Source organism: Oncorhynchus kisutch, linkage group LG3 (assembly GCF_002021735.2).
Source record: "Oncorhynchus kisutch isolate 150728-3 linkage group LG3, Okis_V2, whole genome shotgun sequence".
Taxonomy (NCBI): domain Eukaryota; kingdom Metazoa; phylum Chordata; class Actinopteri; order Salmoniformes; family Salmonidae; genus Oncorhynchus; species Oncorhynchus kisutch.
Window position 1 is genome coordinate 48,441,036 of NC_034176.2, and position 25,356 is coordinate 48,466,391.

At 42.0% G+C, this 25,356-nt stretch overlaps 1 protein-coding gene across 4 annotated transcripts in view; it reads right to left on the reverse strand.

The window, feature by feature from the left end:
- The window catches only part of cntrl (centriolin), a 118,722-nt gene extending 94,096 nt beyond the window's left edge, over window positions 1-24,626 (reverse strand). For 3 of the 4 annotated variants that reach the window (XM_031807487.1, XM_031807478.1, XM_031807475.1), the window contains exons 1-5: window positions 24,504-24,626; window positions 16,955-17,220; window positions 16,733-16,863; window positions 8,696-8,826; window positions 8,402-8,543 (exon numbers count right to left, since the gene is read on the reverse strand). In XM_031807487.1, coding sequence (XP_031663347.1) covers window positions 8,402-8,543; window positions 8,696-8,826; window positions 16,733-16,863; window positions 16,955-17,213 — 663 coding nt within the window. In that variant the 5' untranslated portion in view covers window positions 17,214-17,220; window positions 24,504-24,626. The remainder of the gene's footprint in view (window positions 1-8,401; window positions 8,544-8,695; window positions 8,827-16,732; window positions 16,864-16,954; window positions 17,221-24,503) is intronic. The other variant, XM_031807495.1, reaches the window with a different exon arrangement.
- Window positions 24,627-25,356: the final 730 nt, after the last annotated feature.

Below are 25,356 nucleotides of genomic sequence, written 5' to 3' on the forward strand. Positions count from 1 at the left end.
GGGTTTATATTCAAATCTAAACTAGTTAAATGAAAATGGCCCAACTAGAAGAATCAATACATGTACATTTGGCAGTGATAATTATAATTTCACTGCAGCATTTTGAAATCTATGTAATGTTGAAGAGAGGTTGAACAGGCTAGTAATAGGGGTTGCAACAATTTTGGCAGATAATTTTAGAAAGAGAGGGTCCAGAATGTCTAGCCCGGCTGATTTGTAGGGGTCCAAATTTTGCAGCTCTTTCAGAACATCATCTATCTAGATATGGGTGAAGGAGAAATGGTGGGGCTTTGGGCGGGTTGCTGTGGAGGGTGCCGGGGAGTTGACCGGGGTAGGGGTAGCTAGGTGGAAAGCATGGCCAGCCGTAGAAACATTTATTGAAATTCTAAATTATAGTGGATTTGTCAGTTGTAACAGTGTTCCCTAGCCTCAGAGCAGTGGGCAGCTGGGAGGAGGTGCTCTTATTCTCCATGGACTTTACAGTGTCCCAGAACTTTTTTGAGTTTGTACTGCAGGATGCAAATTTCTGTTTAAAAAAGCTAGCCTTAGCTTTCCTAACTGCCTGTGTATATTGGTTCCTAACTTCCCTGAAAAGTTTCATATCATGGGGTTATTCGATGCTAATGCAGAACGCCACAGGATGTTTTTGTGCTGGTCAAGGGCAGACAGGTCTGGAGTGAACCAAGGGCTATATCTATTCCTGGTACATTTTTTGAATGGGGCATGCCTATCTAAGATGGTGAGGAAGTTACTTTTAAAGAATAACCAGGCATCCCTTATTGCCGGGATGAGGTCAATGTCATTCCAGGATACCCCGGCCAGGTCGATTAGAAAGGCCTGCTCGCAGAAGTGTTTTAGGGAGCGTTTGACAGTGATGAGGGGTGGTCGTTTGCTCGCAGTCCCATTACGGATGTAGGCAATGAGGCAGTGATCGCTGAGATCTTGTTTGAAAACAGCAGAGGTGTATTTGGAGGGTGAGTTAGTTAGGATGATATCTATGAGGGTGCCTGTGTTTACGGATTTGGGGTGATATCTGGTAGGTTCATTGATAATTTGTGTGTGATTGAGGGCATCAAGCTTAGATTGTAGGATGGCCGGGGTGTTAAGCATGTCCCAGTTTAGGTCACCTAGCAGCACGAGCTCAAAAGATAGATGAGGGGCAAGCTGGGGGCAGAGGGTGGTCTATAGCAAGCGGCAACGGTGAGAGACTTGTTTCTGGAGAGGTACATTTTTAGAAGTAGAAGCTCAATTTGTTTGGGTACAGACCTGGATAGTAAGACAGACCTCTGCAGGTTATCTTTGCAGTAAATTGCAACACCGCCCCCTTTGGCAGTTCTATCTTGTCGGAAAATGTTATAGTTCGGAATAGAAATTTCAAGGTTTTTAGTGGTCTTCCTAAGCCAGGATTCAGACACAGCTAGGACATCCGGATTGGTGGAGTGTGCTAGGGCAGTGAATAAAACAAACTTAGGGAGGAGGCTTCTAATGTTAACATGCATGAAACCAAGGCTTTTACGGTTGCAGAAGTCAACAAATGAGAGAGCCTGGGGGATGGGAGTGGAGGTTGACACTGCAGGGCCTGGATTAACCTCTACATCACCAGAGGAACGGATGAGGAGTAGGATAAGGGTACGGCTAAAGGCTAACAGAACTGGACGCCTAGTACGTTTAGAACAGAGAGTAAAAGGAGCAGATTTCTGGATACGGTAGAATATATTCAAGGCATAATGTACAGACAAAGGTACAGTAGGATGTGAATACAGTGGGGGTAAACCTGTGCATATAGTGATAATGAAAGAGATATTGTCTCTAGAAATAGCATTTAAACCAGGTGATGTCACTGCGTGTGTGGGAGGTGGAACTAAATTGTTAGCAGAGGCGTGTTGAGCAGTGCTAGAGGCTCTACAGTGAAATAAAACAATAGTTACAAACCAGAACAGCAATCGACACCGCATGGTGACGTTAGGGAAAGGCATGCGTAGCCGGGTGTTCATACAAGTCCAGTGCGTGGCTTCAGGCAGCTAGCGGCACGGGGCTAGCAGGCTAACAGAAAGGCCTTAGAGGGATGACGCGATGGAGGAAAGTCTGTTGTGGCCCCCTCGTGCAGTTACATCAGCGGACGGATCAGCAGGGCTCCGTGTGGTAAACCAGGCCAATTGGCAAAATATGTATAGTGGCCAAAGAAATATGTCCGAATGGCCTCTTAAGCCAGCAGTCCAATAGATAGCTAGATAGCTAGCAGGCCGCGGATTAGCGGCTGTGCGTTCAGGGGTCGTTAGCTGCTATAATTCCAGGTGGGGGAAAAAATATATATATAATTTTAAAAAATACAACAACAAAAAATAATAATAAAAAAGGTTCAGAGCTTGTGGTAGGAATCCGGAGATATGAAGAAGAATAAGTCCGACTAGCTCTGGTTTGACTGGCGCTGTGCAGACTGGCGAGAGTTGTCCAGGATAAAGGTAGCTGATGACCGCTAGCAAAGGATAGCTGACTGCTAGCTAGTGGCTTCGGAATGGATTCGATGGGCCTCGTAAGCCAACAGTCCGTTGTGCTCTAGACAGCTAGCATTCAGGGGACGTTAGCTGCGAAGGTGAGAAGGTTCAGAGCTTGCGATAGGAATCCAGGGATATGGACAGGGATACAAACTGGCAAGAGCTTTCCGAGCTAGGGGTTAGCTGATGACCGTTAGCTGGCTCAGAGGGTACTACGGTGTTGAATGCTGAGCTGTAGTCAATGAACAGCGTATGTATTCCTTTTGCCCAGATGGGATAGGGCAGTGTGCAGTGCGATGGTGATTGTGTCATCTGTGGACCTGTTGGGGCAGTATGCAAACTGAAGTGGGTCTAGGGTGGCGGTGAAATTATCCTTGACTCGCCTCTCAAAGCACTTCATGATGACAGAAGTGAGTGCTACGGGGCGGTAGTCATTCAGTTCAGTTATCTTTGCCTTCTTGGGAACAGGAACAATGGTAGCCATCTTGAAGCATATGGGGACAACAGACTGGGATAGGGAGCGATTAAATATATGTCTGTAAACACACCAGCCAGCTGGTCTGCGCATGCTCTGAGGACGCGGCTACGGATGCCGTCTGGGACAGCAGCCTTGCGAGGGTTAACATGTTTAAATGTTTTACTCACGTCAGCCACTGAGAAGGAGAGGGGTGGGGCGCAGTATTTGTTAGCGAGCCGCGACGGTGGCACTGTATTATCCTCAAAGTGGGCAAAGAAAGTGTTTAGTTTGTCTGGAAGCGTGACGTCTGTATCCGTAACGTGGCTGTTTTTGTAATCCCCGATTTCCTGTAGACCCTGCCACATACGTCTCGTGTCTGAGCCGTTGAATTGCGACTCCACCTTGTCCCTGTACCGGCATTTCGCTTGTTTGATTGCCTTGCGGAGGGAATAACTACACTGTTTATATTCAGCCATATTACCAGACCTCTTTCCATGGTTAAATGCGGTGGATCGAGGTTTCAGTTTTTCGCGAATGCCGCCATCCATCCACGGTTTCTGGTTAGGGTTGACTTCAATAGTCACAGCGAGTACGACATCTCCAATGCACTTATTTATAAACGCACTCACCGAGTCAGCGTATAGATCAATGTCCTTCTGAGAGGCTGACCGGAACATATTCCAGTCCGCGTGATCAAAATAATCTTGGAGTGTGGCTTCCGACTGGTCAGACCAGCAATGAATGGTTCTCGTCACTGGTACATCCTGTTTGAGTTTCTGCCTATAAGCCGGGATGAGCAAGATGGCGTTGTGGTCAGATTTGCTGAAGGGAGGGCGGGGGAGGGCTTTGTATGCAGCGCGGAAGTTAGAGCAGCAGTGGTCAAGAGTATTAGCCCTACGTGTCGTGCTATCAATATGCTTGTAAAATGTAGGTAACATTGATCTCAAATTTGCTTTGTTAAAATACCCAGCTACAATAAATGTAGCCTCCAGGTATATAGTTTCCAATTTACATAGAGTCCAGTAAAGTTCCTTGAGGGCCGTCTTGGTGTTTACTTGAGTTGGGGGGTGTACACAACTGTTACTATATCTGACGAGAATTCTCTTGGTAGGTGGAATGGCCTGCATTTGATAGTAAGGAATTCTAGGTCAGGTGAGCAGAAGGACTGGAGTTTCTGTCTGTTGTTATGATCACACCATGAGTTTTTAATCATAAAGCATACACCCCCCGCTATTCCTCTTCCCAGAGAGGTGTTCATCTCTGTCGGCACATTGCATGGAGAAGCCCGGTGGCTGGACCGATTCCGACAACATATCAGAGAGAGCCATGTTTCTGTGAAACAGAATGTTACAATCTCTGATGTCTCTCTATAGGGCAACCCTTATTCGAATTTCGTCTACCTTGTTGTCAAGAGACTGGACATTAGCGAGTAGTATACTCTGGAGCGGTGAGCAATGTTCCCATTTACGAAGCCTGACCAGAAGACTGCTCTGCCCCTTCTGCGTCGTCGTTGTTTTCGGTCAGCTGCTGGGATTAGATCCATTGTCCTGGGTGGTATTCCAAAGAGAGGATCTGCTTCGGGAAAGTCGTATTCCTGGTTGTAATGCTGGTAAGTTGACGTTGCTCTTATATCAAATCATTCTTCCCGGCTGTATGTAATAAGACTTAAGATTTCCTGGGGTAACAATGTAAGAAACAATACATAAAAAAACTAAATATTACATAGTTTCCTAAGAACGCAAAGCGAGGCGACCAATACATTCTCAAGAATGTATTGGCTGGTGTAATCAAATTTCCCCTTTAAGGATTAGTAAAGTACCATCTTAAAAAAGGTCCAATGCATCTCAATATCAAATTATTACTATGTAACAAGCAATTGCCTTCAATTAAAATAGTCAAAAAGAAACAAAAAGCTTCATAGCAAAAGAGCAATTTCTCAAGCAAGAAATTTTCTAGAACTGTTTTGGAGTGGTCTGAGCGGGGAGGTTAAAACTAGCTGTTATTGGTAGACCTGTTTGGAACTCTTTCTATTTGGTCTATTAACTAAATGTACAACCTATTTGGCCTAATTTACCACTTGTTTGGCCTAAAATGTGTCTATTAACACATTTTGGACCAAAACTCCATCCCACCAAAACAGGATGAAATGTCAGGTCTTTACAAACAACTAGGGCTGAGCGATTAACCAAAATGGCGGTTATTTCTCCGTTTTTAAACAACTAACTGACCAACGTCGGTTCAATTATCTGAATTCCATTTCGTTGTTTTTTTTTCTGTGAGCTCAATGTGCACATTGCGCTGCACTTTCTGTACAGATAAATCAGATCATGCCCAGACTGTGCGATGTAGTAAGGAGTTGTAGTTTCCAACAGGCCAATGTTCTACATCACGTTTTCAGCGCTAATCTAACAACAATGACCATAATCTATTGCACGGCTTTGTAGGCCTCCTTGCTCGTACACGCATTTTCAGTTCTGCCCACACATTTTCTATGGGATTGAGGTCAGGGCTTTGTGATGGCCACTTCAATACCTTGACTTTGGTGTCCTCAAGCCATTTTGCCACAACTTTGGAAGTATGCTTGGGGTCATTGTTCATTTGGAAGACCCATTTGCAACCAAGCATTAACTTCCTGACTGATGTCTTGAGATGTTGCTTCAATATATGCTTATCATTTTCCTCCTGATGATGCCATCTATTTTGTGAAGTGCACCAGTCCCTCCAAAAGCAAAGCACCCCCACAACATGATGCTGCCACCCCTGTGCATCACAGTTGGGAAGGTGTTCTGCAGCTTGCAAGCATCCCCCTTTTTCCTCCAAACATAATGGTCATTATGGCCAAACAGTTATATTTTTGTTTCATCAGACCAGAGGACATTTCTCCAAAAAGTACCATCTTTGTTCCCATGTGCAGTTGCAAACCGTAGTCTGGCGGTTTTGGAGCAGTGGCTTCTTCCTTGCTGAGCAGCATTTCAGGTTATATCGATATAGGACTTGTTTTACTGTGGATATAGATAATTTTGTACCCGTTTCTTCCAGCATCTTCACAAGGTCCTTTGCTGTTATTCTGGGATTGATTTGCCTTTTTCGCACCAAAGTACGTTCATCTCTAGGAGACAAAACGCATCTCCTTCCTGATCGGTATGATGGCTACGTGGTCTAATGGTGTTTATACTTGCGTACTATTGTTTGTACAGATGAACGTGGTACCTTCAGGCATTTGGAAATTGCTCCCAAGGATGAACCAGACTTGTGGAGGTCTACAATCCTTTTTCTGAGGTCTTGGCTGATTTCTTTTGATTTTCCCACCCATGATGTCAAGCGAAGAGGCACTGAGTTTGAAGGTAGGCCTTGAAATACAGTGCCTTGCGAAAGTTATCGGCCCCCTTGAACTTTGCGACCTTTTGCCACATTTCAGGCTTCAAACAGAGATATAAAACTGTATTTTTTTGTGAAGAATCAACAACAAGTGGGACATGTGGAAGAAGGTGCTCTGGTCAGATGAAACCAAAATTGAACTTTTTGGCAACAATGCAAAACGTTATGTTTGGCGTAAAAGCAACACCCTGAACACACCATCCCCACTGTCAAACATGGTGGTGGCAGCATCATGTTTGGGCCTGCTTTTCTTCAGCAGGGACAGGGAAGATGGTTAAAATTGATGGGAAGATGGATGGAGCCAAATACAGGACCATTCTGGAAGAAAACCTGATGGAGTCTGCAAAAGACCTGAGACTAGGACGGAGATTTGTCTTCCAACAAGACAATGATCCAAAACATAAAGCTAAATCTACAATGGAATGGTTCAAAAATAAAAACATATCCAGGTGTTAGAATGGCCAAGTCAAAGTCCAGACCTGAATCCAATCGAGAATCTGTGGAAAGAACTGAAAACTGCTGTTCACAAATGCTCTCCATCCAACCTCACTGAGCTCGAGCTGTTTTGCAAGGAGGAATGGGGGAAAAATTCAGTCTCTCGATGTGCAAAACTGATAGAGACATACCCCAAGCGACTTACAGCTGTAATCGCAGCAAAAGGTGGCGCTACAAAGTATTAACTTAAGGGGTCTGAATAATTTTGCACGCCCAATTTTTCAGTTTTTGATTTGTTAAAAAAGTTTGAAATATCCAATAAATGTCGTTCCACTTCATGATTGTGTCCCACTTGTTGTTGATTCTTCACAAAAAAAATACAGTTTTATATCTTTATGTTTGAAGCCTGAAATGTGGCAAAAGGTCGCAAAGTTCAAGGGGGCCGAATACTTTCGCAAGGCACTGTACATCCACAGATACACCTCCAATTGACTCAAATGATGTCAATTAGCCTATCAAAAGCTTCTAAAGCCATAACATCAATTTCTGGAATCTTCCAAGCTGTTTAAAGGCAGTCAACTTAGTGTATGTAAACTTCTGACCCCCTGGAATTGTGATACAATGAATTATAAGTTTTAAAAAATAACACTTGCGTCTCCAACATAAGTGTATATAAACTTCCGACTTCAACTGTATGTATGTATGTATGTATGTATGTATGTATGTATGTATGTATGTATGTATGTATGCACGTACGTACGTACGCACAAACGCAATGCCTTCGTTTTCTCCTATCACAATCATTAAACTCAACTGCCATTGGCTTAATGGTGAAATCCCTGAGCTCCTCTCCAGCAACTGAGTTAGGAAGGATGCATGTATATTTGTAGTGACTGAGTGAGTCTCATCTTTCCATAAAGGGGTCATAATAGTTTGTAGGCCAAACCGTTCAGACGATTTTCGGGATGACTCATTGTCTGACAAACACCACTCTAGCTCCGTTACCGCTCACCGCAGATGCGGTGGATTAAGACACATCCAATGCAAAAAAGATATCTCTAGCTGAAACTGAAAAATTTACGTAGCCAAAGATTTTAGGACCATGCGGACACCTGGGAGAGGGAGGGAAGGCTGTTTGTATGACTGGCTGGCTTTATGGAGAGTGCATTGACGCAGCTACTGGAAATAGCGTAACTTTTTCTCAACACATTGCAGATGTAAAGATGGCTGTAGTACATGGCTTTGGCTAAACTAGTTTTAATCATGGTTCTGAGCTAGTGCGTAGCAGGCAGCTAATTATTCTATGACATGTGTTTGTAGAATGTTACGTTCCCTATTGATTGAGGTGAATGAAGCTACAGCAACAAAGTGATCATTCTGTTCTCCAAATTGCATTTAGTTTTTATGTAGAAATGCATTTTGTTTTTATGTAGAAATGCAGTAAATTATCTTGAAAAAGTTGTTTTATCCTCTCACTCCATCACTTTGCCATTCTTTAAGTTTAGCTGAAATGACACCCCTGACCTGAATAAATTATAAATCATAAACTAGCTACAATTGGAAAGATAGAAACAGGCTAAATTAAGTGCATATGTGGTGCAAGATGAAGAAGACAGAGAAAAACAGAGATACTCACAGAAGAGATCTTGTTACGTTGAAGGTTTAAAGTCTGGAGTGATGTCAGTTTCTTAGCCAGCCATAGAGGCACATGTTCAATGTCATTGCTGGAAAGATTTAAAAGCTGAAGACTTGCCATGTGCTCTAGGCCCTCAATTTTACTGCAGAAAGAAACAACGTTTCTTAAAATGTTTTATTACAAAAAACAATATTACAATTAGCAATCATAATAAATGTTTGATACACGTAGTCTGTTAACCCAATGGCAGAGTACATCAATAAAAGGTGTTGTTTAAGTGTGCTGTGCTCTTACTGGATTATGTTGTTAGAGAGATGTAGTTCCCGCAAGTTGTGCAGCTTTTCAAGCTTCTCAATTTTTTCAATGACATTATGGCTGACGTTGAGGATCTGCAGGTGCTCACACTTCTCCAAATTCTCAATGAACTGAAACACAGGAGATATGCCACTGTATTACATCTGTATCTATGTCAGTGTTGGCTCCTCAGAGGAGGAACATTCTACTCAGTAAAAACATTTTTTTTTTTATATATTCACGTCACCAAATACCTGATTTAAAAAAACAATGTTTTGCAGTGGTCTACAATAATTTCAACAGCACCCACTAGGGACGCACCACGGTGTAGCACCCACTAGGGACGCACCACGGTGTAGCCAGAGGACAGCTATTTCCCAACCTTCTCTGGCTACATTGACTTCCATCCAAAAATAAACTAGGAGGCTCGTGCTCCTCAATCCCTTCCATAGACCTACATGGTAATTATAACAACTTCCGGAGGACGTCCTCCAACCCATCAAAGCTTTTGCAGTATGAACTGACATGTCCATAAAAATCAAAGGATCAGAGAATGAGCCTAGTACTACGCATGCGTGATTTAGAAGCTTGGTGAGTTGGTGACATTGTTGGGTTGATTGAGATAGTTTTTAGGACATTATTTAATTCAAATTGGTTTCTTCAAACTACAGGAGAAACTACAGGTAGACTACAGGTAGATTATATATTGTTTTCTTGGTTTTAGATCTTTATTTTTGTGTCGATGTAGTGTCATTTTCTTCAATTAGTCCTGCAAAATTTAGTAGCAAGTAGCTAGCTACCAGAGTGCAGTTTTCTCCACCAGAATGGCAAGCTAACGCTAACGACAAATGGTGCCTTTTTTTTATTGAAGAAAGCCATTCATTGCCTACATCAGATTCCAGCTTCTGGGAAAAAGCTGTATCAATCATGTTATGGAGGAAGGTCTGGTTAAATTGTGCAACACAAGAAGAAGGTAAGAAGAAGAAACAGTGATACTTCATTTTTGGGCATGTAAGAGTTGCTTTTAGGGGGCATGTTGATCGTCCTGCAACGAACCAAGGGCAGAGAGAAAGTTAAAAGTGTGATTAAAAGAGGTTGACGCAGCACATTTTTTCGCATGGCAAATGGATGAAACCACTGACATCTGTCACTTGCAGTTTTTAGTTATTGTCAGGTATGTGGATGATCAGGGCTTTAATTCAGGAAAGTTTCATTTGATCTACATTTGATCCCACTGGGCACACCACGTCATTTCAATGTGGAAGTCAGGTAATATTTGGTTGAGACGTTGATCAATGAGATTAACTATATTTAACCACTCAAAAAGACAGCAAAAATGTGTTACCACTACACTTTCAACCATCTAAAAGCACAACCATGATTTTTGGTTAAGGGCCCTGTGCAGTCAAAATCTGGAATTTCCTGCTTGTGTTTTATACATATTCCCACACTATGAGATTGGAATAATGCTGTGAAATTCAGAAAATTATGATAATGCCCTTTTTGTGTAAGAGCTGTTTGAAAAGACCGACCTAAAATGTCCACCTGTTTGGTGTGGTGGAGTTTTGGCCTGCCTGGTGACATCAGTAAATGTGTTAATAGACCAATAAGAAAGAGAGTTACAAACCTCTGTCAATAACAGCTAGTTTTCATCTGCCCAATTAGATCACCCCCAGTCAGTCTCAGCAAAATTCTTGCTTGAGAAATGTCTCTTTGCTAAGAAGATATTTTTGTTTCTATTTGGCCATTTTAAATTATAACAATCACAGTAAGGTACTTTATTGTTACTCAGAAATTATTTGTTATTGCTCCCGATTGGCGCAGCAGTCTAAGGCATTGCATCTCAGTGCTAGATGCGTCACTACAGACCATGGTTTGATTCCAGGCTGTATCACAACTGGCCATGATTGGGAGTCCCATAGGGCGGCGCACAATTAGCCCAGCGTCATCCGGGTTAGGGTTTGGCCGGGCAGGCCGTCATTGTAAATAAGAATTTGTTCTTAACCGACTTGCCTAGTTAAATAAAATAAAACTGGCTGCATTGGATCTTAAATTAAAGTTGTCACCGAAATGCCTATCACTGCACTTTCAACCACTTTAAAAACACAGCAAAGTTCAAATAGGAATACAATGTCAGATGTTTATTATACAACAGATTCATGTTATCACTGTGCCTCATCTAATAGCAGAACCAAATGACCTGGTTCACAGTTGAGATCACATTAAAAGTATAGTGCATTCGGAAAGTATTCAGACCCCTTGACTTTTTCCACATTTTGTTATGTTACATCCTTATTCTAAAATGCATTAAGTACATGTTTTTCCTCATCAATCTACACACAGTACCCCATAATGCCAAAGTGAAACCAGATTTTTTGACATTTTTCCAAATAGCTTATTTACATAAGCATTCAGACCCTTTGCTATGAGACTCATTGTCTCCTAGAGATGAAATTGAGCTCAGGTGCATCCCGTTTCCATTGATCATCCTTGAGATGTTTCTACAACTTGACTGGAGTCCACCTGTGGTGAATTAAATTGATTGGACATGATTTGGAAAGGTACACACCTGTCTTTATAAGGTCCCACAGTTGACAGTGCATGTCAAAGCAAAAACCAAGACATGATGTCAAAGCAATTGTCAGTGAGCTCAGAGACAGGATTTGCGTTGAGGCACAGATCTGGGGAAGGGTACCAAAAAATTTCTGCAGCATTGAAGGTCCCCAAGAACACAGTGGCCTCCATTATTCTTAAATGGAAGAAGTTTGGAACCAACAAGAGTCTTGCTAGTGCTGGCCGGCCGGCCAAACTGAGCAATCGGGGGAGAAGGGCCTTGGTCAGGGAGGTGATCAAGAACCTAATGGTCACTCTGAAAGAGCTCCAGAGTTCCTCTTTGGAGATGGGAGAACCTTTTAGAACAACAACCATCTCTTCAGCACTCCACCAATCAGGCCTTTATGGTAGAGGCCAGGCGGAAGCCACTCCTCAGTAAAAGGCACATGATAGCTTGGATTTTGCCAAAAGGCACCTAAAGACTCTCAGACCATGAGAAGCAAGATTCTCTGGTATGATGAAAACACGATTGAACTCTTTGGCCTGAATGCCAAGCATCACGTCTGGAAGAAACCTAGCACCATCCCTACGGTGAAGTATGGTGGAGGCAGCATCATGCTGTGGGGATATTTTTCAGTGGCAGGAACTGGGAGACTAGTCAGGATCGAGGTAAAGATGAACGGAGCAAAGTACAGAGAGATCCTTGATGAAAACCTGTTCCAGAGCGCTCAGGATCTCAGACTGGGGAGAAGGTTCACCTTCCAACAGGACAACAACCCTAAGCACACAACCAAGACAACGCAGGAGTGGCTTTGGGACAAGTCTTTGAATTTCCTTGAGTGGCACAGCCAGAGCCCGGACTTGAACCCGATCGAACATCTATGCAGACCTGAAAATAGTTGTGCAGCGACGCTTCCCATCCAACCTGACAGAGCTTGAGAGGATCTGCAGAGAAGAATGTGAAACTTCCCAAATACAGGTGTGCCAAGCTTGTAGCATCATACCCAAGAAGACTCAAGGCTGTAATTGCTGCCAAAGGTGCGTCAACAAAGTACAGTAGAGGGTCTGAATACTTATGTAAATGTGATCAGTTTTATCCTTTTTTTTATAACTTTGCAAAAATGTCAAAAACAGTTTTTGCTTGTCATTGAAGTATTGTGTGCAGATTGAGGAAAAAAACTATTTCACCAATTTTAGAATATGTAACAAAATGTGTAAAGTCAAGGGGTCTGAATATTTTCCGAATGCACTGTACATGGTGCAATTGAACAATACTGTTCAAGATTCTGTGCAGATTATTACAGCAATTGTGAAGCTCTCCACAGACCTGCAACAACATACAGTATGCATGCAATCTTGAACATGCACGCTTTATATGATTAGAGAAGGAAAAAAATGTGGCCTCCATTATTCTTAAATGGAAGAAGTTTGGAACCAACAAGAGTCTTGCTAGTGCTGGCCGGCCGGCCAAACTGAGCAATCGGGGGAGAATAGCCTAAAGTTATATTGAATTGTGTTTGGTTGACAACGCAACCAAATATCATCATTTAAAGGGGATTCATCTTCTGCCACTGACTTAGTCTGGTTTTAATTCCAGCTTTTCTACATATTAATAATTGCTGTGTTGGATTCACATCTCCATCTCAACCAAAAATCTAAGTTTGATTTAATTCTATCAAATTTAAATATTGTTTGGTTTATAGTCCTGTTCTTTAACTTTGATTTTTTTAGGTTTAACTTTGATTTTTTTTGGAGACGTGCACAGAAGGTACATCTCCTTCAAATGTTGATACTGTATTTGGTTACATTGACAACCAAGCACATTTCAATATCACTACATATCATACAATTTAAAATCAACCAGAGCTTGAAACCCTAGACCTATTGTATTGTCTATTTGTAAGTTGAATTCTGTGTTGAATTGCAACAATAGCTGTTGATGACTATATATAGCCTATATATATATATATATAGGCTTAAATAGCATTTTTGATGATACATGAATGATAAAGTATGGTCACATTTCATTTGCTCTGTAAACCTACCCTTTGGACTGATAGCAACAGTGAATCTATTTAGTTTTTAGTGTAGACTCTTAATCATTCTCACGATGACACATTGGTAATAGTCAGTGACAATAGCTATGCAGGGCTTGGTTAAAATCCTGGATGGGAGACCAAAGGGTAGCTGAAGATCAATTCTCCAGTAGGTGCTGTGCCCAGCCTATTGTTTTTTTTTCTTCTAATAGTGGTACAAATTCAACATTTTACACAACGTTTGTCTATGCTGAAATTTGGTTACCACTAACATGTTTCCATCCATTTCCAAGCATTTTACGCAAGTAAAGTCATAGCAAAAAAATAATAATAATCAAGACAGCTGTGATGGAAACAGGAAGTTTCAAAACAATTTTATAAATGCAGACAGAATTTGTTCATTCACGATGGTGGGATCTTTGTCTGTAAAATTAATTATGCAAGAAATGGCGGTGGAAACACCTTTATGACAATTACATTTTAGTCATTTAGCAGACGCTCTTATCAAATCAAATGTATTTATATGGCCCTTCTTACATCAGCTGATATATCAAAGTGCTGTACAGAAACCCAGCTTAAAACCCCAAACAGCAAGCAATGCAGGTGTAGAAGCACCAGGAGCAATTAGGGTTAAGTGCATTGCTGAAGGGCACATCGACAGACTTTTCACCCAGTCATCTCAGGGATTCGAAACAACAAGCTTTTGGTTACTGGGCTAAAGCTCTTAACCGCTAAGCTGTGCGCAAATATTGATATAAAAACCATCATATCGAAAGTAAACTTGGAGTTACGCGATGATCTGGTGTGTGGTCCTTCCACTACGAATCATGAAACCATGCAGTTTATTATGCTACAAATTAAATCATTTATGATGAACATCACAGGGTGGTAAAAGTAATAATAATAATAATAATAATAATCTCATTATGTAGACAGCCTTGCCACACTATCTTCTGGCTAGAGCGCACGCGCCAACCAGAGTAGGCACATTTGCTATTTAACGCAACCATTATTGTGACAAAACTATTGGTAGTTGAAAATGAACTTTAGATTATAATTCAGTATATTAAAACATTAACGAAAAAGTACATTTCGTGTGCACTGTTATCACACACTGATTTTTATCTGCAACAAGTCAGTTTGGCGGAAACATACCACTGGTGAGAAAATGCGAATATTCAAAAATATGCATAAAGAAAATATGCGCATTACAATCTGTTGCCAATTGGTGACAAAAGTTTGCAGACGACAACGGTCGGTGGCTTGATCACCGACAACGATGAGACAGCCTAAAGGGATGTCATAGACCTGGTAGTGTGGTGCCAGGACAACAACCTCTCCCTCAACGTGATCAAGACAAAGGAGATAATCGTAGACTACAGGAAAAGGAAAGCCGAGCACGCCGCCATTCTCGTCGATGGAGCTGTGGTGGAGCTGGTCGAGAGCTTCAAGTTCCTTGGTGTCCACATCACCAACAAACTATCATGGTCCAAACACAACCAAGGCAGTCGTGAAGAGGGCACGACAACACCTAGTCCTCAGATCCTCAAAAAGGTCTACAGCTGCACCATCGAGAGCATCACTGCCTGGTATGGCAAATGCTCTGCATCAGACCGCAAGGTGCTACAGAGGGTAGTGCGTACGGCCCAGTACATCACTGGGGCCAAGCTTCCAGCCATCCAGGACCTCTATACCAGGCCGTGTCAGAGGAAGGCCCTAAAAATTGCCAAAAATTCCAGCCACCCTAGACTATTCTCTCTGCTATCGCACGGCAAGTGGTACTGGATCGCCAAGTCTAGGTCCAAAACATTCCTTAACAGCTTCCTCCCCCAAGCCATAAGACTGCTGAACAGCTAATCAAATGGCTATCCGGACTATTTCAATTGACCCCCCCCCCCCCCCTTTTAACGCTGCTGCTACTTTCAGTTTATTATCTATGCATAGTCACTTTACCCCTACCTACATGTACATATTACCTCGACTAACATGTACCCCAATATATTGACTCGGTACTGGTACCCCCATATATATAGCCTCGTTATTGTTATTTTATAACTTTTTTTACTTTAGTTTATTTAGTAAATATTTTCTTAACTCTTAATCTTAACTGCATTGTTGGTTAAGGGCTTGTAAGTCAGCATTTCACAATAAGGTTGTTGTATTCAACGCATATTACAAATCAAATTTGATTTGAAACCTGTGGATTAAATTTTTCCCTAAAAACAACAATTGATGTTGATGACTTTTTTTCAAATCCAATGTATTTTCCACATCACAATACCTTCAGACAAAATTTGTATCGTAACGCATATGGAGAATGTTCCAAATACGATTATGACACAGATTTTTTGTAATTATCTGTGATCTAAAAAAATGTGCTTTCAGCTGCCAGCACGCATCGCTCTTTCACTCAGTGTGAAGCGCTGTTCTAAACAACTATTGTCTAGTTCTTCAGTCTGTAAAGAAACGGGCGGGGTATCGGTTGAACCTGCTGCAACGATTGGATTAGAACAAGCTCTGTTTCACTCACACGGTCACTCGTCTCATGGCACAAGTCTCCCTTCTCCAAACATTGTGTATGAATCAGAATCCGTAGCTAGTCATTGTTGTTCAATCTAATAATATCCTGCCGACTTTGCTGAAGTCATATGGTTGTTTTTTTCTGTCTACTTAGTCTGTCCGTATAATTATTCCATTGCTGACAGTGTTATATCACGATCCAAGCCCATGCTTGCTTGCTATTATTTTTCTCACCCAGGTATGTTTATCAAGCGGCAGATCATTCAAAAATAAAATGACAAATGTCGATTGTTTATTTTAATTGTACAAATGTTGTGGCATAAGTGTCGGGAGAGAAAGTGTTCACTTGAATAGGACTAAGTAAGTAAATCATGTGCATTTTCATCTATCGAGGTCATTTCCCTTTGAACAATGTGTGTGAAGGAACATAACGATGCACTGTGAGATGCACTCCAAGTGATAGTAGAGTAATGCACACTTGAGCAATAGGCTTTACTGGCATGTAAAGCGCACTTCTGGGTTTTCCGATCACGAGTAAATCCAATTACGAGTATCAAGTGTGATAAAAAAAGATACAATTATGACAAGATCGGCACACCGATACTCTGAACACCTCAACCCCTGTCCTGCACCACAGTTAATCACTCTATGCTCAGAATCCCTTCCAAACTCTAAAGTAGCCCTCTCATTCCCTTCCCCATTATATTTTACTATAAATGTCTTTATTAAAAGGTTTTGGGTTAAAATAATTTATCTTTGACGATATTGAAAACAAGCTTTGTTGTCTCTGTGTGCCTTTACCGTGGGTCTCCCATCCTCCTAAATGTTTCTAGTCATCAGCCTCCACTGATCTACGTGGTGCTGCTTTGGTGATTGTTAAATCCGACTGATGGAAAAGGATATTTCAGTTTCATCACATAGTTCTTACCTTGAATTTCTTGTCTCCACTCTTTGTTACGGCCAGGTTTAGGGACCGTACAAAGGCTAAATTGTCCTGCTTGGTCAGCCTCGAGATCAGGTCCTCTGTGATATATCTGATTCCCTGGATACTCTCTTCATCTAACCCAAAATGACCAAAAAGAGTGTTTCATCCAAACAGGTCAAAGGTGAAAGCAACACATTAAAAGGAATTGTTGTAGCTAGCTAGTACCTGAATGTTTTGACCAGACTCGTCCTTCTCTACTGTCAATGGCCACAGTCTCTGTGAGTAGCCAATCTTCATTCGCATCAGTAATGTCTAACTGGTGATTACTGTCCATCTTGGAGTGGGTTGTCCGGTGGAGAGGTAAACGGGTGGGATGTGGAGTAAGGCTATAAGGGTCCAACAGTGGTGAGCCCAGACTCTGCATCCTTAAGCTTACTTTGGCTCCTCTCCTTGGTGAGATCCTCTGGGTAACCCCCTTTTTCATTGTGAAGCTGTGAAGTGGGGGATTTGATCAATTTATGAAGCTAACATTAGGTAGCTGCTAGCAAAATTAAATTAGCTAGCTATGATATCTAGCTAAGTTAACTAGTGACTGTAGATAGCTGAGTCATATCAGGGCTTTTCAGAAAACAAAAACCAATGAATCTGGCTAGTAGAAGCCAAGATATAAATAACTTTGTCGTTAGTTAGCTAGCTTGCTACTTAGTTAGCTAGCTGATTAACGTAACATACCCTAACTTTACAAATTCATTTTATTCACAGTATCAGTGCGTTAACACAAGTCAAACCAACTAACGCTAGCAACAAACATTAACAATATCAAGCACTTGGGACGATAACGTTAGCTAGTTAGGCTCTATCAAAAATATGATTTTGAGATAAATTGGCTTTAAAGTTCCAAAACCTCATTGATTTGAATGGTGTCAGCAATTTTTATTTAACGTTAGCTGGCTAATTTTTCCCCAACATCGGCCACCCCCTAAATTCGGACACTTTCTAGCGATTGGAGGACTAAACCACCCCGAGCCACCTAAAGACAACCTTCTAACTAGCTGACCACTGATTTTTATTGCAATTTATGTAAGTTAAGTTAGGTTGAGGGTTTTCAAAAAAGTAACATGTATACACATTTGTATACGTGTATACATACACGTTGTAACGTACGCTAACCCCATTCCGTACAAATGTGCGCAACTGTGACATTCAAACGAGGCTGCAAAGAAAACTACTGGGACAGTAGCGACTGTGTTGACATAAATCTGGGGTGTGAACTACGTTTCTATTCAAGCATTGACAGACATGGTAATGGGTCTATAGTATTGGAGAAAATGTGAGAAAAAAAACTTGCCCCTCCGACGCTGTACGTTACATCGTGACATGTTATGGTGTAACGTACAGCACGCATAAAGCAACTAATTCTGTCTTACAGCCTCTCTCCACCAAGTGTAGCACTTCTCTCACTGTTTAGAAACAAGAAATGGACAGGGTAAGGGGGATACCTAGTCATTTTTTGCGCCATCACTGCAAACTATCATGACTATCAAAAGCCGCCGTTTACTTCTGACGATGACTAACACCTCCCTAAAAACCTGATTCAAATTTGACACAGACCTTCAAATATGTATGTACACATTATATAAACTCTTTATAGTGTTTTTTTACATTTTAGAGGTGATAATGTGATAAGTTGGACAGTGAGTGAAAAAAGCTGTTTCCCCACACGACATCTCTCCTCACTATCACTATCGCTCAATGCCTTCTTGAATCATGCAGAGATGGGCATCATGAAGGCCTCATCATTGATTTTGTTGGAAAAGGGGGAAATTGTGCTTTACAATTGCATTGATATTACAGTTGATCTGGAAGTATTACGTTTTTTGGGCGCTAAAATAAGGTCAATTGTACGGACCAGCGCGATGTACAAAAAAAAGTTTGTTATTTTACGATATAACAAACTTCGACTGAGCGACAGACCAGACAACATTAAATATCCACCTTTTTACCTCAAATATAGTTAACGGATTTGCTAATGTTGCTAGCTTGGTTGCTAAATGTTGATATAACTGCCAATTAGAGCAAAAAGGAAATAAATTGTAAGCGTTAGATAATACATATCATGAAAACAACTGAATGTGAAGCTTTTACCGTATCAAAATTGGAGTCCTCTGACAGGGGCGTTTTGCACAATCTGCAAAAATTACATTTGAACCATGAACTTGTTGACACCTATCACTGTAGGCTGTGTTTACAACAGCTACAGTGCATACAGTGGGGGGAAAACGTATTTAGTCAGCCACCAATTGTGCAAGTTCTCCCACTTAAAAGGATGAGAGAGGCCTGTAATTTTCATCATAGGTACACATCAACTATGACAGACAAAATTAGAAAAAAAATCCAGAAAATCACATTGTAGGATTTTTTATGAATTTATTTGCAAATTATGGTGGAAAATAAGTATTTGGTCACCTACAAACAACCAAGATTTCTGACTCTCACAGACCTGTAACTTCTTCTTTAAGAGGCTCCTCTGTCCTCCACTCGTTACCTGTATTAATGGCACCTGTTTGAACTTGTTATCAGTATCAGTATCAGTATCATTCCACAACCTCAAATAGTCACACTCCAAACTCCACTATAGCCTAGACCAAAGAGCTGTCAAAGGACACCAGAAACAAAATTGTAGACCTGCACCAGGCTGGGAAGACTGAATCTGCAATAGGTAAGCAGCTTGGTTTGAAGAAATCAACTGTGGGAGCAATTATAAGGAAATGGAAGACATACAAGACCACTGCTAATCTCCCAAGATCTCACCCCGTGGGGTCAAAATGATCACAAGAACGGTGAGCAAAAATCCCAGAACCACACGGGGGGACCTAGTGAATGACCTGCAGAGAGCTGGGACCAAAGTAACAAAGCCTACCATCAGTAACACACTACGCCGCCAGGGACTCAAATCCTGCAGTGCCAGACGTGTCCCCCTGCTTAAGCCAGTACAAGTCCAGGCCCGTCTGAAGTTTGCTAGAGAGCATTTGGATGATCCAGAAGAAGATTGGGAGAATGTCATATGGTCAGATGAAACCAAAATTGAACTTTTTGGTAAAAACTCAACTCGTCGTGTTTGGAGGACAAAGAATGCTGAGTTGCATCCAAAGAATGCATGGGGGTGGAAACATCATGCTTTGGGGCTGTTTCTCTGAAAAGGGACCAGGACGACTGATCCGTGTAAAGGAAAGAATGAATAGGGCCATGTATCGTGAGATTTTGAGTGAAAACCTCCTTCCATCAGCAAGGGCATTGAAGATGAAACGTGGCTGGGTCTTTCAGCATGACAATGATCCTAAACACACCGCCCGGGCAACGAAGGAGTGGCTTCGTAAGAAGCATTTCATGGTCCTGGAGTGGCCTAGCCAGTCTCTAGATCACAACCCCATAGAAAATCTTTGGAGGGAGTTGAAAGTCTGTGTTGCCCAGCAACAGCCCCAAAACATCACTGCTCTAGAGGAGATCTGCATGGAGGAATGGGCCAAAATACCAGCGTGTACAGTGTATGAAAACCTTGTGAAGACTTACAGAAAATGTTTGACCTCTGTCATTGCCAACAAAGGGTATATAACAAAGTATTGAGATAAACTTTTGTTATTGACCAAATACTTATTTTCCACCATAATTTGCAAATAAATTCATAAAAAATCCTACAATGTGATTACAGGCCTCTCTCATCTTAAGTGGGAGAACTTGCACAATTGGTGGCTGACTAAATACTTTCTTGCCCCACTGTAGAGGCAGTATTTAGTCAAATGTTACAATGTATGCATCAATATTAAACTAATTGGGACACTAATTTTCATTACAGATATCAAACAAAAAACGTGGGTACACTTTGTTATTGTGATAACTTTCATCAACACCTTTCAATGTCTTAGCTCTGAAATGTAAATGTTTATACATATTCAGATTAACTTATCTTTCTAAAACGTGTATAGTGTGCCAAGTTATTTAGCCACATGTATTTACCACCACAGCATGGAGAAATTCAAGAGAAAGCAGTGGAGTGAAGTGGACATTTTACATGCCATGGAGGACTGCGGGGCAGGGATGGCTATCTGCCAGGCTGCCAAGGTTAGGCATCTTTTGTTTTTAGGAGATTACCACGTGTATATGAATTTTATCTACTAGTAACAGTTTTATTTTCTTATCTACCAAGGTGCACCTCGGCAGACTGTGACGGATTGGCTGAGCGGCTGGCCGGGTAACCCATGGTTGTTGCAGTAGACCACCCACATCACTTGAACCAGAGGATGAAAATTATCTGGTGCAGCACAGTATCTACTGCGCCAGCCATGTATCTACTGCGCAGGTATTTGGTGTTCTATGCGTTTATGTATGTAGAATGCTGGACTGACTGTTCTCAATGTGGGTGATGTAAATGTGGATGTGTATGGTGATGCCAAAACAAACATTTTCATCCTGGATGTACAATTTTATATTCTAGGTTTCTGCACCTGCGGCTTACGTTCCATCCCTGCATTACAGTTCACAGCTGGGGAAAAGGTGGTGGGAAATGTTCAGGAAGAGGCACAAGAACCTGAGCATGAGGAGGCCGGACAACCTAGATAGGGGAGAGCCGAGTGTACCACACATCTGACGATAGACACCTTCTTTACTTCATATGAGAAGCACTTGGAAGAGAGAGTAGATTGAGGGAGAAACCTAGAACAAATCCATAACTGCGATGAGTCTGGGTTCCGTAGCGACCAGAGCAGGCACAAAGTGCTGGCTCCCCGGGGCGCAAAACACGTGTACCAGTAGGCTCCGGGGACCAAGGAGCACATCACAGTGCTGGCCTGCTTCAACACAGCTGGGGAGGATGTCCCCCCATTTGTCATCTACCCGGAGTGTTTCCTCAGTTGCCACTACACACTGGGAGGCCACCCCCAAGCCTTGTATGGACGGTCAAACAGTGGCTACATTGACAGAGACCTGTTCAGGAAGTGGTTTCAGCACTTCATTCAGCATGCAGTGAAAGAACGCCTACTCTTCAATGGGCGGCAGGTAGCCTAGTGGTTAGAGTGTTCGACTTGTAACCGAAAGGTTGCAAGATCGAATCCCAGAGCTGAAAAGGTAAAAATCTGTTGCTCTGCCTCTGAAAAAGGCAGTTAACCCACTGTTCCTAGTCAGTATTTGAAAGTAAGAATTTGTTCTTAACTTACTTGCCTAGTTAAATAAAGGTAAAATATATATTTTTTAAATGGACACAAGAGCCACATGGACCCGGAGGTGCTCGCGGCAGCACTAAGGGAAGGGGTTGTGGCGGGGGCTGAGGGTCCTCCTGTTTGTCTTCCCACACACTCCAAGGTAGCTGGAGACCTCAGCCATTTTGACCACAAAATCAGAATTTGCCAGAGTATTCCACTACCCGTATAAGCGCTGCAAGGACATGCGCTACGTGGTGGAAGGGTTTAAGTATGGCCTCTTCCCTTTTGACCCTTCAGCCATTGAAGTGTCCCATTTAGTGCCGTATCGGTCCCTGCCGGGTCCCACTACCTCCTCTCCTGGAACCAGCACTGTACCGTCTATCAGCACCTCCTCCCCAGCAATCACAGGAGGACCCTCAGCCCCTGCTCCAGTCCCATTCCCTGCTCCAGCCCTAGAAGAGCACCCCCTAATAGATAGCAAAGGACCTGGGGCACATCATTACTGTCCTGAAGTAGACAAATACAGAAGACTACCTGTGGTCGCCACATGCCTCACCGGGAAAGGATACACACGCCAGAGGCAGGAGAGGGGTGAGAAGGAGAGGGCAGAGGAGAAAGAGGGTCGGTCAGCCCTCAGAACACAGGAGAGGGCTGCCATGGATGAGACCATTGATGCCACCGCCTCCGCTGGACCTCCCGCTGGAACCACTCCTGACAGCTGCCAGTGCCTCCCAGTGTGCAACACCTGTAGGAGCCACCGGAGCCCCCAGCTACATTAGAAGGCCATGTGCCTACTCTTCCGGCCACATCATAATCGGCCCCTCAACCCCACCATTACAAACACCAGCTCCTCCAAGCCATCGTTGGCGGTTTCGTCCACCACACCACCCCCCATGTCTGTCACCACCAAACCGGCCTCCTCTGGACCAACTGCCTCCTCAGTCTCCCCTGGTCACACCACCACAGCAGCCTCCTCTGGTGTCCCTGCCCCCTGCAATTTGAATACAGCCACCTCCACAGGAAAACACATTAAATTACAAAACAATTACTTGTGTAATTACTTGTTTTATAAAACTGCAATGTTTAAACTTTTGTTTCTTTCTTTACATATTTACAGTCCATAGCACCAGCCCACAAGGCATGTCCACCCCCTCCAAAACTTCTGCAGCTTCCTCCAGAGGTATTGATGTAAAAAAGTTGAGAATGGTTTTCATGAAACATGGTCTGTCTAACACTACTTTTTCTCTTAACCGCAGCACGGAAAAGAAAGAGAAAAGCTCCACCGGCCACCTTTGTCATGCCACCCATGGCAGAACTCTCAGGTACTTCATAATCTTTATTTTTCTCTCTCTCTCATTTGTACCAATTACTATTGTTGCTGTAGTACTTCTACATTTTGCAAAACCATGTTAATCAATGTGTTTTTTTGTTGTTTTTTTCCAAATAAAAGAAGACACCACCTGCTGTGCTCACTGCGGGGAGCGTGATCCACCTGCAAGCTCCCCCGCAAGAGTGTAGGTCCGAGGTGCCATGGGTGTGCTGTGACTTCTGCTAGCACTGGTTCCACTGCAGGTGTGTAAGAGTGAGATCTATAGTTGGCGGTGGAGCTGGATTTTTGTGACAATATAGGGGTGGAGGTTGAGATTTAATTGTTTGTTTTGTTTGTTTTCATATGAAACTATTTATTTGTAAAAAATAAAATAAAAACATGTCTAAAATATAATATATATTTATTCAACCCATTTTGTGCATTTCTTCCTTTACTTTCCAAGTGCATCTTTACAACAAACTCCAACAGTGTTTACATTGTTTATCAATGCACATGACTGAAATGAGTTGTATTTATTTAAACAAATGTATATCTACTTTTTCAAAACATAAGATTATTCTGTAAAACAAATGACGACACATTATTTGGTTACAACACTGAATATGTTGGTGAAGAAAAAAAAAATAGGAGTCCACGGGAGGGCGCAACGGGCTACGCAATGAAAAGTTGACATGCGAGTAAAATGAAAACAATTACCAGAAGGATAGCCAACTATCTAGTAAACACTTCGGATACGGGGTTGGTTTCTAATTGTTTAACAAAATGAAACAGATATCTTGTAATTTAACAAAATAGTAAGGTGGCCGATAACTGGGCACCGTATGCGGATAATACGAGACGTATTTTTTTGCTAAGCCGTTTATCAAAAAGCTGATAACGTTAGTATTTCCACTGAAATGTCAAACATGCTAATTGCTGACCCGTTAGCTAACATTTTTATGACACCAATAATCACAAAACATTGATGGCTTGATCACAAGATAACAGTGTTGAAGGTAAATACATTTCTTAAACGCTGTTGAATATGCCGATAATACGGGGTTCCACTCTAACGTTAGTTAGTATTATTTTGAACTTAACATGAATTGGGGTAACGTTATTTAGTAACTAGTTAACGTTCCTAGCTATAATGGTACTGTAGCTATTTAACGTTAGGTAGAGAACATTGAACAGAACAAGGTTGTCAATAACTAAATGTTGGCAAAAATACAGACAGAACCTTAGCTATAGTCCCTAACTATCAACTCACATTTTTGTGACTGTTTGTGATCCTCGGTCCTGTGTGGGAATTTAACGGCTAACATTACCGTAGCTAGCTAACCAACTACCTCCATAGTAACCAAAGCGATACAGAGCACTTTACAGCTTAAAATACTACTACTTTGAGGTTTAACGGCGGTTGGCATCCAATAAATGTTCCATTACCGCCACCTACTAGACTGGAGTACAACTTCCTTATACTTTGCTTGAAAAAATAAACATGTAACCTACCATCTAACAATACACTCACAAAAAAATACAAAATAACACCACCCTACTCCACTATTTAAATATATTTAGTCCTACCTCAAGCCAACAACCTGAAAGGGTGGGACACCACCACTTAACACACCCTGTAACTCTTCTGATGTTATGTGTCTCACACGAAAATACCTCTGCAGCTGCCACCACAACCTACATTTTCTGCGGCTTACATTCCATCCCTGCATTACAGTTCATAACCATTGCTATAAATGCAAAAAATCCAATCTAACTGAAACATATATCACTTGTTGGCCTGTCCCTCTGTACTGGTACAGATCTACTACTCACACCACTCCTCTCAGGATCCCTCCCACTTGACCCATCTTCCTCTACTTTCTTCACTGCCTCAGCATTATGACAACTTCTACCCTACTCTAACCCTGGAAACCTCAACCTGGAGGAGGCTCCAAGATGGCAGCTTGAGCACACGTTTCCTACCGAGCTCTATATACCAACTTTTGAAAGATAGTGAAACGTGTATTATTTTGAACTACCAAAATAACACCTCCAGGTCCATGTGGCTCATGTCCATTTTTTCAAATGTAATTGACCTTTTATTTAACTAGGCAAGTCAGTTA